Raw genomic sequence first — 18,305 nt, forward strand, 5'->3', positions numbered from 1 at the left:
CTATCAACCTCAATTGGCAGAATATCCATTTTTAGGGCCTACAAAGCATCGTCACCGATTTCAATCTACTTGGTTTGCTAAGTTTCCAGATTGATTGGAATATTCACCTTCTAAAGATGCTGCATTTTGTTTACCTTGTTATCTATTTACTGAAACACTAAATTCTCGGGTAAAAACGCTTACTTTGACCGGATTCAAAAATTGGAAAAAAGTCAATGACAGGAAACGTTGTGGGTTCCTTGCTCATATTGGAGAAGGTCCATGTACAGCTCATCGAAATGCGGTTCAATTATACATGACTCTTCCTAAGAAAAAAAAGCAAAGATTCATAATGATTTTTACAAACAAAGTGAAATGCAAATCAAGCAAAATCGATTGCGTTAAAAGGCCTCTATCGATGTCCTCCGCTTGTTGACTACATAATGTTGCCCTTTAAGAGGCCACAATGAAACAAATAATTCTGAGAATCAAGGAAACTATTTTGAATTCAGAGAGGTGTTGGCTGCATATAATAAAGATGTTTCCAAAGCTTTACAAGCTCCTTATAATGCCAAATATAATGCTCCCTCGATTCAAAAAGAGATTCTCCATAATAATTCAAATAAGGTTCGCAACTGTGTTAGACAAGAAATTGGTAACTCTAAATTATGTATTATTGTTGATGAGGCTCGAGATGAATCTGAAAAAGAGCAAATGGGTCTTGTTTTAAGGTTTGTTGACAAATATGGAACAATTAGGGAGCGATTTCTTAACCTAATACGAGTTTCCAATACCACGGCAGCAACACTTAAAAGGGAATTGTGTTCAGTTCTTCCTCAACATAATTTATCCGTTGAAAATATTCGAGGGCAAGGATATGATGGTGCTAGTAACATGAGAGGTGAGTGGAATGGTTTGCAACCATTATTTCTTTCTAATTGTCCATATGCTTATTATGTCCATTGTTTTGCTCATCGTTTACAATTAGCATTGGTTGTCGCATCTAGAGATGTTAGAGTAATACATCAGTTTTTTTCAAATTTGACTTTCATTATCAATGTCATTGTTTCATCTCCTAAACGTGTTGAGCAATTGCAATCCGTCAAATATGATGAAATTAAAATACTATTATCTATTGGTGAAATAGACAGTGGTAGAGGAGCTAATCAGACGAGTACTTTAAAAAGAGCTGGAGACACACGTTGGGGTTCACATCTTTACTCTATTCGTAGCTTGATGAAAACGTTTGGTGCAACAGTGTTAGTACTTAAACACACCTCGAATGATAAGTCTTATAGTTCTTCTCAACGTGGAGATGATGATGCTGCTTTAGATCTAATGATTTCCTTTGATTTTGCTTTTATTGGCCGTTTAATGGAAGAAATTTTGGGAATTGCCAATGTTCTATGTCAAGCCTTACAACAAAAGTCCCAAGATATTGTCAATGATGTGAAATTGGTATTTACAAATTATGCACTAATTCAGGATATGAGAGAAAATGGATGGGAAAGTTTTTTAGATTCGGTAGTATTGTGTTTGTCACCAACATGATATTTTTAATGCATGATATGAATTCTCCTTACATAGCTCGTAGGGGTCAAGCTTTTCATCAACAAGACCAAGTTTCAATGAATCATTTTTATCGAGTTGAAATATTTTTAGGTGCAATTGACAAACATACAAGAGCAAAATCGCGGATTTAATGATGACACTTTAGAGCTCTTTAACTTTATCATCTTTGTTAGAGCCCAAAGACGGATTTAAGAATTTTAATCTTGAGAAGGTTTGCTTGATTGCAGAAAAGTTTTACCCATGGATTTTACGGAGCAAGAAAGGTACAACTTGAGGTATCAATTGCAACACCAATTTTTTTTTTTTTTTTTTTTTTTTTTTTTTTTTTTTTGTGAAGAGCAAAAAATGAGCCTAGTTTGACACATCATTCTACCTCGGAGGAATTTTGCGAACACTTGACACAAACAGGAAAATCAAATGTTTACTTTTTGTTTGATAGACTACTACGTCTAGTTTTGACCCTTTCTGTCTCAACAGCTACCACTAAAGGAGCATTTTTAGCAATGAAGATCATGAAAACAAGACTACGTAACAAGATGGAGGATGAGTTTTTAACCAACAGTTTTAGTTATTTCCATTGAAAGGAAGATTTCTAAGTCATTTAGTACTAAGTCAATAATTATATCAAATTATTAAAAGAAAGACTAGTCTTACGTTAATAGTTATTAGTTTGCTGAAGAAATAGATTGTGACATTTGTATGAGAAAGAATTAGATTGTGACACTAGCATTTTTTTTTTTAATTGCTCGGTAATATTTATTATATTTAGCTATATTCTTATACTCCTTGTTATTATTGTTTTAAACATACACTTATGCTATACATTATTGGCCTCCGAAAAAAAAGGTTTCAAGATCCGCCACTGTGCAAGGTAATTAACTTCATGAGATTTGAGTTGGCGAGAAGCATAGGCTATCACATTCCCATTTTGTTGTAACACACACCCTAATCCATTCTTTAAAGCATCACTATATACTTCAAATCAATCACTTCCATCAGATAAGGCTAAAATAGGTATGGTGGTTAAACGCTCTTTAAGAGCTTGAAAGACTTGTTCACACTTTTCATCTCATTCAAACTTACTTTCCTTCTTCATCAAGGTAATTAAGTCCTGTTTCTGATGAGCATTCCTCATTTAATACAATTGCCAACAGAGTGGACTTTACTTCCAGTTTTCATCCAGCATGATCATAATAACTTCCAACAAAATGTACAAAATCATGGGGTAAATTGATCATGTTCCAGATTTACAACAGTTCAGCTCATGATTAAAAAGCCACAAAAGGGTCATCAGCATTCATGATCTACGCATATCGACAATAGATCATAGCAAAATCCACCAAAGACCATATTTGTCACCAGAATTCATGCCGAGCTTGAGGCGAGAATTTTTATATATACATATAATCCATTATGGCAATGGAAAATGAGGAACATTATCTATGCTCCAAGGATGGGAATAATTAGGGGGAGAACCTTCTGGATAATGCGAGAAATTGGGATTAGGCTCATATCCTAGTCCTGAAGGCACATATCTAGGCATGCTTCTTTGGGTGTCGAATCTTCCAGCATTGCTACTAATGGGCATGGGCAGACCAGAGGCTTGATTGGGATGCAGATAAGAAGAATGCTGAAAGACCCATCCATGAGGGTGAGGGTGAGGGTGCGGGTGAGGAGGAGGAGGGTGAGGGTGAGGATGAGGACTGCCTGCTCCAGGATGCTGATGAGTGACCATCGGAGCTAATGTGCTCATAACACCAAGGCTTGACCTATCACATAAGAACAATCACATTAATATTTTACAAAATCCATATAAAGACAATATATTAAATTTATCTTCTCTTATGAATAGATATATTAAATTTATCTCAATTGTTTAAACAATACAAAATAAATCTCCTTTGATCTTCGCTTCTGATCTCCAGTGTACAGTGTTTACCAATGAATATCAATTGACATGAATCCATGTTACTGTGTTCCAAACTAACCTAGCATTTATAAAGGGAAGTTTTTGCTTTCTTTTCTTCTGTCTTTACCCCTGCCTTCACAGTTTCCACAGTCTAATAATACTCACAAAACAGATGCTTGCTAGTTTTGGGAAAAGATGGATACAAGGGGATCTTTACATATTCCATATAGCTATTTAGAAATTTTGGAGGTGGGGCAAAGCGCATCAATTTCTCCACTCAGGTAGATGATATGGATCCTTATTGAACACTAGTGCCTGGGACCCTCTAAGTTAATGCAACATATGGCATACTCAAGGAAAATAAAATCAGGGATAGCCAAAGAAGCATAGGTCGTTATGGAGTTATGATGCACACAGATCAAAACTTCCAATTTACTGTGGTTCAGATGAAAATCTCACTTAAATCTCTAAGAAGAGCTATGTTAGAGGGACAATAAATCACCACCAACACCAACTATGACTTTCAATAGACTAAACACTAAAGTCACTGAACAACAGCCAGACAACAGTCGTGAGGTTAATAGAAGCCTAGAGCTGACCTAAAAAATGAGGAATGAAGACAAACTAATCTTGATTCTACAAATGTGTTCAACTTATCAAAACCGCCAACCCCTTCCCCCCTCCCCCACAACCCCCCTTTCTCTCCCCCTCCTACATTGATGCATTAGAAGTTAACCAGCTTCGCTTATTGGACTACTCACTGCTGACAAATGTACAAGCAATAATCACAAGTTGCATGACAGATCTTAATCACAGGTGAAACTTGGCAACTAAAAGATTATTCCTAGATAAATCACTGAACTCACTAATATTAGGGAAACGAATGTTCTCACTTTGTGTCCAGAGGGATGCTGGAGAGACCTAAAACATGCAGGATAAGTTGACAAAGTTCTCAGATAGTTGCATGATGCTCATATCGGACATGGCCAGTAATAATGATGATTGTTCCACTTTACAGAACACTGTATGTTAGTAAAGGTTTAAGATAAATATTGCAAAGGGTGACAGATTAATCTAGCTTTTTCACCTACGATACCGTCCAACAAAAATTAAGCTAGAGACACTGAATAAATACTAATTACACATGCCATATATACTTCAAAATGTAGTCACAATATAAAAGCAGAAGATTCTCATCCATGCATCAATTTCTCAATTTCTGGGTAACATATATAAAGCTGTGTTCTCATAGCATGAAACATGAATTCGTTAAGAATCTTATGATGGTATTCAACATCACCCAGCACCTTAGGGGTAATAGGATAATGTTGATGTTGACATCAATTTTCTATTTGTAACAGAGATACTTTATTTTGTTGCTTGAAGACGAAAAACAAGTGTTGAAATTTTACCAAAGATACTAAGACATTGTGGTTATAAAAGTTTAGCATCTAGAATGACAACAAAGACAGAAAAGTAAATTTTCTAACATCCCATTCATTTGGTCAATCTTTAGATCTTGGGTTTTCATAAACATTAACAAACACTGCATTTGAATTTTGGAAAATCTTTCGCACTAAAGAGAGAAATGCTAGTTGGTATTGTAGACAAAGGTTCATCCATAGTCTGTGTCTCTCATGTCATGCTGATACAGATGCAGAGCAGGTACACAGCGTGTATCATTATTAATTTCTTAACAAGGAAAGCATTGAAATATTTTGAGGCACCTAAAATGAAAATGAAGATAATACTTTTTAAATGTACTAGGGTGGCTAACGCGCGCGTTGCGCGCCATAGCTAGTCTTGTTCGGAAAGCTTTTTATGTTTTTGGTTACATTGATAACATAATATATGTAAACAAAATTTTTTTAGAGGCAAAAATGTCTGCATTAGAAACAAAATTGTTCGCATATTTTTCTAAATATTTTTTTATATAAACAACTAACATTAATAAAAGCCAATTTTTTTTAAAAAAAAAAACAATTAACATTAATGGAGGCAAAATAAAAACTTATACTACCTCTGGTCCAAATTACTCGCAACTTTGGGGTATTATTTGTGAGATATAAAATATTCCAAAGTTGCGAGTAATTTGGATCGGAGGTAGTACATATTAATAAGGGTAAACACGTAAATGCACATTTTGAAGGATATAATTAGCATACCTTATGCATATTTGCATGGTATTTTATTATATCTATTTGCATAGTAATATCATATACTTTGTAAAATATGAAGAATGTAAAAAATAGAGAGTCTAAAAAATGCTTTAAACATTGAAATAAACACAATCAATTAATCTATTTTTGTGATTCAAGAGACAATTTTAAGGTTTTTGAATTCAATGCGGGTAAATAAGTAAAATAACATTTTTAAGGATATAAATGTCCATGCACTATTCATAAGAGTATTTTCCCACTTTTTATAAGGTAGGGAATCAGAAGTCTTAATCTGTTATGGCATCTTTAGCTTCATTTACTTAGTAAAATTTTAGTATAATCCAACACTAATGCCATAATAGATTTTCAGATGAAATCAAAAGTAAGAAGCATTTTCAGATAAAAACAACTTCACAGGCTAAGGAGTGAATAAGTGCTTACTGAGAAGATGGATGAACTTGAGTGAATCCACGAAATGGACAAATGTGAACTCTATAAGGCTGCAGCAAACAAAAAATGTGGATATTATTCACATTTGTCTTTAACTGTTTCTTAGAAAATACTATCAGCATGCGTAATCCTACAGCAGGTTTTTGGCACGAAAAGGTTACAAAGAACAGCATAAGGCCCCATCAAAAAAAAAAAAAAAAAAAAAAAAAAGGGGGCAACAGCTTAATAAAGAAGCATCAGATACAGCATCTATCTACCATCTACAAAATCAAACCAGAGAACCAATAAAAAAAAGTAAATGCCTACACCTGTCAGAAGCTTTATAAACATCTGTAAACACAACTTCTCTTATCTTGTACGATAGGCTTTCAATTCTACTGCACTAACTTCCTCTGCAAACAATTCTAGTGCAGACCTATGATAATAACTCCCATAGATTACAAATAGAGTTTCCAATGGTTTGTTATAGGTCATAAATAGGGAGAATAAGGTGTTTTGAGGGTGATTAACAATACTTAATTCTAAAAAATCTAGAAAAGCAATATTACTTACTTTGAAGTTTGAAGATCAATATAGTGAGGTCATTCTAAAGAACATATACATTTGACAATTTAAATTAGTGAATTTAACATATTTCTACAAGTACACAAAGAATGCACTCAACATTTAGTCAGCTCAATTTATACCAACGTAATCTAAAGGAGTTCAGCTGTTTCGTGTTAGACTTAAAGTATTCTTTACTTTGCAAAAAAGTCTTCCCATTTTCAAAGGTATTGGAAGATTCCATCTACAATTCTCATCCATTGTGATGTAAGAGATGAACTAAACAGTCCAGATCAAGGGTCTAATGAAATGGCCTCTTTTATTTAAGAGATAAGCCAGCATACACTCACTCAATTAGCCTCGGCATTCATCACCTTAGAACGATAATGCTTGAGAGGTATAGGGTGATTTTGACATTGATGTAACTGTGTAGATATTTTGACATAGAACCTTATCAGTTATACATATATGGTTTATGCTATCCAATCACTCAGTTCCAGAAGGTAAAGGGGCCACTCAGTTCTCGATGTACCTTCTTCTATAAAAGCCAATCCTTTATCAAATTGAAAAATTAGGAGATTTTCTTCTAGAATTCATCTATAACATTATAGTTTGCTTCTACATCAGTAATGACCCAAAAATATATGGTTCATGCAACCCAAATCCACCCAAAAGTGTACAGAAGGTAAAGGGACCACTCAGTTCTCAATGCATATTCTTCTATAAAAGCCAATCTTTATCAAATTGAATATTTAGGAGATATTTTCTGATAGAACTGATCCATGTTGATCTCTTATCAGTACCTACCCTAACACAAATGCATGTGTTAAATGCTTAAATCTGATCTGATATTATACTATTTTATCCACCAAATTTGCTAGACAAAGATAGCATTATTTATTATTACAAGTTCTTTCAAATTAAAGATCCTTTATAGTTTGTAGTTATCCCAGACATATTATATTGACATATTCACATTGCAATTAATCTTAAAGATGTTTAAAACAAATTGATTTTGAATTTGCATAATCAAATTAATTTAATAGAAAACATTAACAAAATAGAGATCGTTGTCGACAAAATAATCCATAGCCAAAGTTCAGATTCTATTTTAGTTATATTTTCCATTCATTTTATGTTAATACTGATTCATAATGTACAGAGTTGTACTATATAACAAGAAAAAAAGTATCTTTAATTACCATTTCAGCAAAGGTGAAGTAAAAAGGATAGTTATCCACATTCACATCATCCATTCCGGGTTCTGGGGATGAATTGGTGGAGCCACTAGCATATAACCATCGACCGTTCTCAATTTCCCGGCAGTTTGGGCATTGCATCATTCCCTTCATGTTGAATGCAGAACCAATGCAGTCTGTACACAGATCATGAGAAAGGACATTATATGGGAGTCAACTAATAAAGAAACCAGAAAGAATTCTTACAACATCAATTTTCTGTGCATGTTCTGTGGAATTCTTTTCACTACTACGTTATGTTAGAATCCAAGATATCTGAAAGTATTTCAACAATTTGAATTGATCTTTTAGCGTACTTTGGCAAGTAAAGCATTTAATGGGCTCATCAAAACTTGTATACACCATTATGTGACTATGCCTCTAGTGCACACAAAAGTAGTAATATGAAAACAAGAGATTGTCAAGAAACATAACAAGGTTTATGATTCGAGACAAATCAAACTAGAGATCTTCTCTACAGTTGGACGATATCACAATAATATCACAGATACATTAATTAAGGGTTTCTTTAACTGCAAAATATTCTTTATAGTTTGGATAAGTAATAAAGAGGTCTTAATAATGAGACACCAAGGAACATATACAAAACTACGCTTGAGAAAATTATATGGTTGCTGAAAATTCTGTTATGCCGTGAGAACATCATGTATAACTTTGCATACAAAATCAAGAAGAGAAAAATACAACATGAGCTAATTCACAGCTATGCAAAATAGTATTGAAGAAGGGTAATAATAAGAATGATAAAGTTGAATACATATAAGGAACTCCAGAACTCCAAGGCAATGAAAACTATAAATATAGCAACAAACAAAAGAAGTTCAAGCGAACAACAATGAGGGGTAAACATTCATCTGTAACTGTAGACCAGAGCATTATAAGATGGCAGTGGCTGTTTCTCGAGTAAAAGATGGACGTGTGGCTAATGTATTCAGACTAAGCAGTTTAGTTCTGATTTAACAAGACCTTGGTTCACTGGTTAAAAGCTTGTAGACAAATTACAAAAGGTTTGGGAAAGGTATCACAGGAATCATTGGTGGTATGAACCAATGGACTGACAAAAATCATTGGTGGTTTTACATCCACTATCACATAATATGAGATGTAAGTTGGAAAAATTTGCTTCTGTACCACTACCCCTGAAATATTTAGAAATCAACTTTCTCGCTTGTCCCGGATACATGCATCTTTTATCGGCTACAAGAATACAAACTCTTCTAGAGACCTCTCATTTTCATCTGAATCCAATTTATAACTAGAAGTTGAGTGACACTTTAAGTTGAAGACAACAAATTAAAGAAGCTGCCAGTGATCCCATACCATTTATAGCAGCTCCTCAGCACGATCAGATCAAAGCATCTCCGTCAACCACAATTATTAAAAGAAACATGACATTCTATCTTACAGATAAAAAATGATTTTGAAACCGCAACATTGTAAACTACAAGGGCTAACAATAAACATTGCCTCACAACCCTCACCTAACCCTACCAAGAAGAAAGATCCACAATATAAAATAAACGCAGAGTAGCTCTAGGAGACCATCCTTTTCCCTTAAACTCACACATTTTATGAAAATATTTGCACATCAGAAAGAGGTTAAATTTTCAAAAGATTTACTTAAAAAAGAACCAGGTAATTTGCCTTTTTAAACAAAGTACCCCAAACATGTAGATGAAGTTAGTTTGAAAGACTGCAATGAGAGGACATATATGACAGAATTAGTACCATCCACTATAATAATTAAACAAAATCAACCTATTCAGAAAGTTCTTCCATCATCATGACAGCCTGAAACTCCAAAATAACTTAATTATAACTAGGGACAAATCAACTTTCTCGCTTGTCCCTTGTCCCCATAATCGCACCCGGAAATTGAAACACGCAGAGGACAGTTAGCAAGTGAAGAGCAGATGGTATTTTCCCAAAACTATCCTTTATTGTACCACTTGTTCCTCTCTTATTCCGCCATCTTTCACTTCTTTATTTTCTCTCTCCTCCTTATTCTTGCCTTTATTTATCCTCCCCTAATTCTGATCATTATTACCATTACAATAATATTTTTCATCTCTTTCAAAAACAGTTTTTTTTTCCAGATTCTCCTAAATTCAGTCAGATCATAATCAAATGGCGCCTAAGCTTACCAAAATTCCTAGCATGCATGACTTTATAACTTTATAAGCTTGTACAGTGTGTCATTATACCCATAAACAGAGATATCAACCTTTTAGTGATAAGTAATTCCTTGCATAACACATTGATAAGGATGCCAATGTCCAACAATATCAAATCCCCTGACAACAACATAATACACCAAACAAAAACCAAATAATACAACATCCTCACTAAATGCATTGTCATGATATCATGCATTAATGCCTCAAACTGAAAGAGAGTATAAAAAAAGATAGATGGTAATTTTTTACAAGAATCAAATGATGCAGTAAAGAACAAAACATGGAAGAAGCATGTCCAGAAAAGCAAAAACAAAACAAACAAAATCAATGGTGTCCTCTAGAATGAAGTATCCCCAACAGGGCAACAGCCAGTGTTAAGCTCGTGTTTGCTACTTAACTGTGCACTTACAAGACAGCATCCCAGTACAACATAGGGGGGAAAAAAGAATAAACCAATATAAACACCGCCGTAATCAGATTATATAACGATCCACCCCCATCCACTATAACATTGACGGGCTTTAAATTATTATGCTAGATACCAGTGTTACTAACAGGAGCACAGTGCGCTGATGTTATCTTGAAAAAATGTTTAAGAATTAAGCCTGTCGGGGATTTCCCAGAACACTGACCAGGTAAACATTGCATAATTTCATTAATACCTACTACCCACTGAATTGAAGAAAGTATTCTACAAAACTCAAACATGAAACTGCAGATTACACCTCACAATGTGTTTATAAAAATATTTAAAAACAAGTTATATCAGCTTCAAATTTAGGAGAGATAAAGTCAGACTTGATGAATAATTAAACCCAGTATCAGAGGCTCTATCCACTAAGGAGCTAAGACCCTTTACACTTATGTATCATGGTTTAAAATCTTTATATAACTGAAATTCAGGAATCAATTCACAATGAGAAGTTCCCGTTACCCCTCTTTTAGGTATAGACAGAAATGGGGCATCAACGGTATCTTTTGTGATCTATTATCGAAAATTTATACTTCTTACCATGCATGACGCATGCCCTAAATTGCCATCACACAAAAGATACGAACACGTGTTTTGTTTTTAGATACATCTCTAAATGATTGACTAGGAAAACGAATTAACCGGTCCTTTTCAAACTAAATCTTTGAAAGGCATGACCATAAGACAATTCAGCACAATACACATGTTCTACTAAGATCCTATTTGACACTTAAGCCGGAAAAAATGTTTTCTTGGGACTAGCCCTAAAAATCCAACTCCTAACATATTTACAGGTCTATAATTTCATACTAAAACCAAAAAACCACGACTTCGAGACATTCAAGGCTTTGATATAAAAGCTGTATAATTATTACTTGCACGGTTTAGTCTTACACCAATTCCATGGATCTACAAGATAAAATGTGATGCAAAAACAAGAAAATGAAACTTGTATGAGTGCCAAAGAAGCTACTTACACATGCAAAATTTGGAATAAACAAATTCCACCAGAGTTCATCTGCAACTAATGTCACATCATAATTGATGATACATAACCACAAATGAACTAAAACCATCAAAACAAATTCAATTTACAAGCATAAAAACATCAAGTTTTACAACTAACACAATTAAAGCACATAAACTCAAATTCTCAAATTTTATAATTGATAGATATAATAAATAAATATATAAATAAATAAAAACAATCCAAATTAAAATTAAAGAATTGGGTATAAATTAAAATAAAAGAAATCAAAAAAAGAGGTAATTGATGATTACCTAGATGAAATTCATGGCCACATTTAAGTTTAGCACTAGATCTTTCCCCACCATTGGTGACCAAATCAAGACAAATTGAACAAGAAATACATGATTCCTCAGGTTCAACATTCAAATCAATTGCTTGATCACTATTAATTTCTGACCTCACCATGAGTATAATCAATCAATTAAATAAAACCCCACAAAATTTCTCTCAAAAAAAAAAACCCAATTGTGGATCAAAAATCTGGGTTTTTATAGACCCAGAAAAATGATCACACAAAGGAAAGAAATCAATAATAATAATTAATGGGTGTGTTTATCTACTTTAAGTTGGCCTCTGAAATTGGGAATGAATGTCTTGTTTTTGGGTTTTCTTTAATTTTCTGGATTAACTGTATTCGCTCTCTCTTCTCTATCCAAGCTGTAAGGTTACGTGGTGCGTACCTTCCGTAGGATTGTCTCGCTTGCAAGCTTTTGTAAAGACAGAAGGATGTTCACATGATATATGTATTTCTAACCAACGGTTAGTGTGTTTGTGTGTTTGGTTAATTTTTGGTTCAACAATTATTCATTCTTTATGTTACTTTGGGTCAACTTTAATCATTCATTTCTTCCTTATCAATTTATTATCTTGTCCTTTTATTGCAAATAATGCGGGTCTTAACTAGACTGTAGACGCCGTGAACGGGTCGTTCCTGGTCAATTGTGAGTCAAGTGGAGTTTGAGTGGATTATAATTTTGGTAATAAATACAAGTGTATCCTTCATGTTGGATTTTGTTTGATTGAGTCAAGTAAAGTTTGACTGGATTATAATTTAGGTAATATTTACAAATGTATCCTTTATTTTGGATTCTGTTTGATTGAAATCCCCTTTGATTGGATTATATTTGATCAAGTAAAGTTTGACTGAATTATAATTAGGTAATAAAACAAGTATATAAATCATTTTGGATTTCTGATGGATTGTGGCTTGTGATTGGATCAAGTTTGATTCTAGTATCAATTGAGATATCATGAAATAGTGACCAACAAGGAGCTGAGTAATTAATTTATTGGTTTCTAAGTCGAGTTAGTTAAAGTTAAAATCATATTTATAAAAAGAAAAAAAAATATGATTCTCTAAAATCATATTTCCAAAAAAAAAAAAAAAAAAAAAAAAGGCGCTAAAATCATATGGATTTTTATAAATCAAACTTTTAAGTCAGTTTATTTAGTAAAAATCCATATATATGTACAGTTTTATTGAACAATGATGGTGTGGGAAATGCAACTTGAGTTGGTATAGTTCAACTAAATTTGAACTATACACACATTAGATTAAGTCAAAAATCTCCCTCATATTAGAATAAATAAATAATTAAAAGTCAAAGTCAAGCTTGTCACACTAATTATAATCAATAAACAATGTGAGTATACCACCCCGTATTATAAAACTTTGTTAATTACACCGCAATATAATTTTTTTCCAAGCAGTGCTAACATTTTTTTTTTTTTTTTTTTTGAAGAGTCAACATCTTTACATGAATTTACTCATACTTCCTCCGTTTCCTTGTATGTGCTTGTTGATATCTTTCTATGATTTAATAATATGCACTAACCGGTTTTCAAAAAAAAAAAAAATTAAGTATAACACTTTGACTTTTGCACCATTCATATACTCCACTTTGACTCGTTTTGTGAATTTATAATTAAGAAAAAATATAGTCATATGGATTCACGTTAGATTCACTTCGATTTACACTTAGATCTTCTTCTGCTTGAACGTCTTAATCCCATAAGTGAGGTCGACTACTAGGAATCTAGGATTATTTCATTAAAATTGACATTCCTAAGAACCATAGTGGAAGTTTGGGAATCAAATTAGAACCTCCATGATGATACTATATGATTGTATGAGCAAGAAATTCTAGTGAAATACTTCAACCTTAAAAACAAAATGTAACCAATTTTACAGATGGGAGTACAAGGCTAAAGTGACCAAAAGTTTAAACTCGTGGCTCAACAACAAGATGTACATAGAAACATTCATTTCTAACAATCACAAGCAAGTACTTAACTACAACTGGAACGGTTATGCATCACTGTCCTGTTCAATCTTCAATTCTTCATTAACATCCCTAAAAAAACCGAAAAAAAGGCCAATGCTTGCTTCAACAGCAGTTACTACACCGTTGATCAGCTTACAGTTTCAGAAGTGATATTAGCTCTTGCTTCCAGTGCTTACAGTCTTAGGCTTCTTGATGATCATTACTGAGCAGTGAGCATGACGAGCGCAGTAGTCACTCACACTGCCTAGGAATGCCCTGTTATAAAATTAAAGTTATTGTCAACAACTCAACATAGCTCTTCACAATCTGGTTATATTTATTCTGCAGGAGCCAGTTTCCTACAAAACAATCTTTTCTTTCCAACATCAATTGGCTTCCGAATATGCCTTATAATTCTATAATTTATTTGCCTCATTGAAATGTAAAATCATTAACAACCCCTCTACCAAATATTAGAGGAACTTGTAACAATTTCCAATAGCCCACATCAGAGAAAGAGGAGAGATAAATAGTTCCATTTGATAAGGTAGATGAGTTATTGGCCCAGGCCCGTGTCATATTAACTTAAAAATTGGCATACAGAGAACTATATACTAACATGGAGCAATTGACAAAACAGTCCTAAGGATTATACTTTGAATCCAAGAACGATGACAAAAACACTTCCTAGGATCGTATGTGATTATTAATCCAACGCCAGAACAATTTGAGGTATTTTTAGTGCATGCAGCAGCATTTTGGGATTTTTTGGGATTTTTTTCAACTAAATCGAAGGGTAATAGAGTTTCAAAAGAAGTAGTTTTTTTTAAATCTTGCTTGGACTTTTATAATCCAGGCCGAGCAGACATACTGCAGAAGAGGTTGTCACACTTCAGGGGAAAAAAACAGAAAAATATGCTGTCATAATAAGCTAACTAACAAAGCATGTTACTATACTAGAAATAAGATTAAAAAAAAGGGAAAATTGTCGGGAATATTATGACCTTTGCTCGATCTTTTAAAAATAAAACGACCTTATGATTATTCCCTTATAAAACGATCTTTGACACTAATCTTCCATAAATAGAATAAATGACCGGTTACCTATCTCTTAGGTTAAGAAAGGACATGTGTCGCATTGTAATTGGTTGAAATATTTTATTTTAATTTTTACAGTTATTCTTTTAAAAAAAATAATTTTAGTTAAAAAAATAATTTTAGATATAAAAAAAAAAAAACCATAATTAAAAATAAATAAAAAATCCCCCACCCTTCCCCCTCCCTTGTCATCCCGTACCCTTCCCTAGCTCCCCTTCCCCTTCTTCTTCCCACAACACCATGAAATAAAGTGCTTGACTAAAGGAAGCTTGGGCGAGGGTTTTCGGCGACGGTGATGGTGTTGGTTGAGGGTGAAGGGTGGCCATGGTGGTGAAGGTGGGGGCTTCGGTTGTTGGTAGCCATGGTGGAGGCTTCGGTTGCGGTGGTGGTTGAGGGTGGGGCAGTTGTTGTTTTTTTTTTTAAATCACATCATTTAATTAATATTTAAATTATAATTAAAAAATCTACCAATCACTAAATGACACGTGTCACACTTTCCTCAAAAAAAAAATGACACGTGTCACACTAACTTATTAAGCAGGCCACCAATCGGTTTCATCCTATTTATAGAAGAAGCATGTCAAAAGTTGTTTTTATTAAGAAATAATTAAAAGGTTGTTTTATTTTCGGAAGACCGAGCAAAGGTCATAATATTTGACATTTTTTCTAAAAGAAATGGTTAAATAATAGCATATCACACATGTAAGAAGAAACTAGTTACCTCTTAATTGCTCCATAACCGTGATTACCCACAACCAACATAGCCGCGTTGTTCTTCTCAACAGCCTCACATAGAACATTCCTAGCATCACCTTCTACAACTTTAACAGCAACATCATGAACCTAAAGTGTAAGCAAGTTCGATAAGTTCAAATAAGACTTTAATTTGGCTATCAAATAAAGAGTAAGTTCAACAAAACTAACACGAGGAAAGAAAATAAAAGGCCGCTAATTACACAAAGAATTTCCTGATTAGTAGCTAGCTCATCCTTCTTAGTGTCACAGAAAACCACCCAAGATTGGCTTTTTATAAATAAACTAGTTAAAGTCCCGTGCAATGCACGGATTTTAATAACTTATATCGCGAATTACAACATTAATTTAACAATTATATCTAAAAAAAGAATTACTATAAAATATATACATTCAAAATATTTCATTTGAGTGCGTATGGCAAAAATCATTAACTTCATACTAAAAGCGAAACCACTTGTTAAAAATTTTCCCTCCACTCTTTATCTTTCCTTATGAAAAATATTTATCGCCTATAATATTTACTTTCCATTTTATAGGCGATAAATATTTTTCATAAAGAAAGATAAAGAGTGGAGGGAAAATGTTTAACCAGTGAATGACATGTGTCATCACTGGTTTCGCTTTTAGTATTAAGTTAACGCTTTTACTATTAAGTTAATGATAGCATAAGTATCTCATTGCAGAAATTTTACAAAAAAAAGGCGCTACATTCATGATAATTATAAATTTGATGCAATCTATCACTCGATAGAACAAAAATTTGACTTAAATCTATGTTTATGAAGAATAAGTTACCTACTTACTTCTACTTCTAATATTAATTCGAAAGCTCAAATTAGTACCGTAGAAGATAACAGTTTGACTTTATACAGTTTCTACGCAAAATGCTAGAAATGGCTAAAGATCAAGTCCCAAAGACCCCGTTTCTTTACCTTATTCAAAGAATATTAGTAAAAAAAAAAAATTAAGTTCTATAAAATTAGCTTAGAACATCATAAATAAGTGTTATGATTGGAAATAAAAATCAGAAACTTTTTTTTAAAAAAATTATAATCAATGAAAAAAAGTTTCAATATGTAGAAATTATTTAAGTTCACTAAACTAATGTCCATTTATTAAAAGTAATTTATGGCCAAGTTTATTTCACCTTAATTTTGCTGAACTAAAATTTTACTGAACTGAAATTAATTTTACATAATTTATTTTTACTGATTCCTTTTTTATATGTCTTTATTGAGGTTAGATTTTTACTAAACTAAAGTTATTCTTACTAAAATTATTTTTACTGAACTAAAATAATTTTTATTGAATATTATTTTCTTAAAGTGAAGTAAACATGGCCCAATTCTCACAAAAAATAACCTAACGCCCCGTTTACTTCACCTTATTTTTGCGGAACTGGAATTATTTTTACTAAATTAGAATAATATTTGCTAAACTTAAATTATTTTTACTGTTTTTCTATTATATTTCTTCTAAGTTAACTAATTTTTACTAAATTGAAATTATTTTTACTGATTTTTTATTATATTTACTCTTTAAGTTTATTAATTTTTACTAAACTAAAGTTATTTTTACAAAATATTATTATTTTTAAGGTAAAGTGAATAGGGTCTAATTCTAAAAATTAAAAAATAAATAAATAAAACGGGTTCTTTTCAAATAAAGACTGGTTCTTTTCATTTTACAAAAATAATATTCAATAAAAATAATATGTATAACTAATTTCAATTCCGACAAACTAAGTTCAATTTAGTAAAAATAAATATAATAGAGAGAATTAAATTGTGTTCAACAAAATAAAAGGTGAACAGGGCCTAAGTCATTTTCTTTCCTAAGCTTCTCAATCGTCAATACAGCCTTCTTAGCTTAACCAATTGCTCAAAGAACTATACATGGCCATAAAAACAACATAACTATACAACAGCAAGTTCATGAGTAATTAACTAATTATTACCGATTTCGAGTGACACAAATTTTTAGCCTTGTCTATGATCCTGGCAGCATTTTTCTTTAAATCAGCCTCCAAAAAAGACAGAACCTCTGTAGCTCCTGTACATACAATCATAAAAAAGTCAATTCCAAACCTTAAACACAAACTTTATTAACCGTCAAAGTTACACATTGACAAATATTTATTTTTATACGTGTACTTTATAAAAACGTTACAAATAAAAGTGCATTTTATAAAGTCGAACACAAAAAAAAGAAAAACGGATGAAAACGGAAAGTACGTACCAGGACCGGTGAGACCTATGGCGGAGGTAGCGGGAGGTTTAGCATAAACGAGCAAGACATTGAAAGGGAAATTAGGAGCATAAGGAGCAAAGAAATGATCAAGAGTCCATTCTAATGCATAAAAACTTTCATCACTCTCATCTATTCCTACTATCATCACCGCTTTCTCTGAAGATGAACCTGCCATTTTTTTTTTTTTTTTTAATTTTTAATTTTCTCTCTTGATTATTATGAAGAGTAATTTTTTACACGTGGTAAGGTTGAGAAGAGAAAGGTGGCATTATATCATGAAAAGTTGGTGCATCATATATGATTCTGGACTTATCCTGATTTTTGTAGGGGATTTTGCTTACCTGTTGCCTAACAATCTAGAGGTTTCTCACATTAATTGGTTTAATA

General features: G+C 32.7%; 3 protein-coding genes across 3 annotated transcripts; 1 reads left to right on the forward strand and 2 right to left on the reverse strand.

Moving 5' to 3' along the window:
• Positions 1 to 215: 215 nt before the first annotated feature.
• Positions 216 to 1,530, forward strand: LOC145625271 (uncharacterized). The gene is made up of 2 exons (XM_081678332.1): positions 216 to 283; positions 438 to 1,530. Exons 1-2 carry the CDS (start codon positions 216 to 218, stop codon positions 1,528 to 1,530), a joined length of 1,161 nt encoding a protein of 386 aa, XP_081534458.1.
• Positions 1,531 to 2,584: 1,054 nt separating this feature from the next.
• On the reverse strand, positions 2,585 to 12,319 carry LOC145615280 (uncharacterized). The gene is made up of 4 exons (XM_081670347.1): positions 11,802 to 12,319; positions 7,815 to 7,987; positions 6,061 to 6,119; positions 2,585 to 3,320 (listed from the first exon to the last, which is right to left on the reverse strand). Exons 1-4 carry the CDS (start codon positions 11,953 to 11,955, stop codon positions 2,963 to 2,965), a joined length of 744 nt encoding a protein of 247 aa, XP_081526473.1. The 5' UTR covers positions 11,956 to 12,319; the 3' UTR covers positions 2,585 to 2,962.
• A 1,372-nt stretch (positions 12,320 to 13,691) lies between these two features.
• Positions 13,692 to 18,093, reverse strand: LOC145624088 (universal stress protein PHOS34-like). The gene is made up of 4 exons (XM_081677047.1): positions 17,907 to 18,093; positions 17,626 to 17,720; positions 15,634 to 15,755; positions 13,692 to 14,090 (listed from the first exon to the last, which is right to left on the reverse strand). The coding sequence occupies exons 1-4, from the start codon at positions 18,091 to 18,093 to the stop codon at positions 13,988 to 13,990; spliced, it is 507 nt and encodes a 168-aa protein (XP_081533173.1). The 3' UTR covers positions 13,692 to 13,987.
• Between the last annotated feature and the right edge of the window lie 212 nt (positions 18,094 to 18,305).

This window comes from Chenopodium album, chromosome 3, assembly GCF_948465745.1.
Source record: "Chenopodium album chromosome 3, dcCheAlbu1.1, whole genome shotgun sequence".
In the NCBI taxonomy this organism is placed as follows: domain Eukaryota; kingdom Viridiplantae; phylum Streptophyta; class Magnoliopsida; order Caryophyllales; family Amaranthaceae; genus Chenopodium; species Chenopodium album.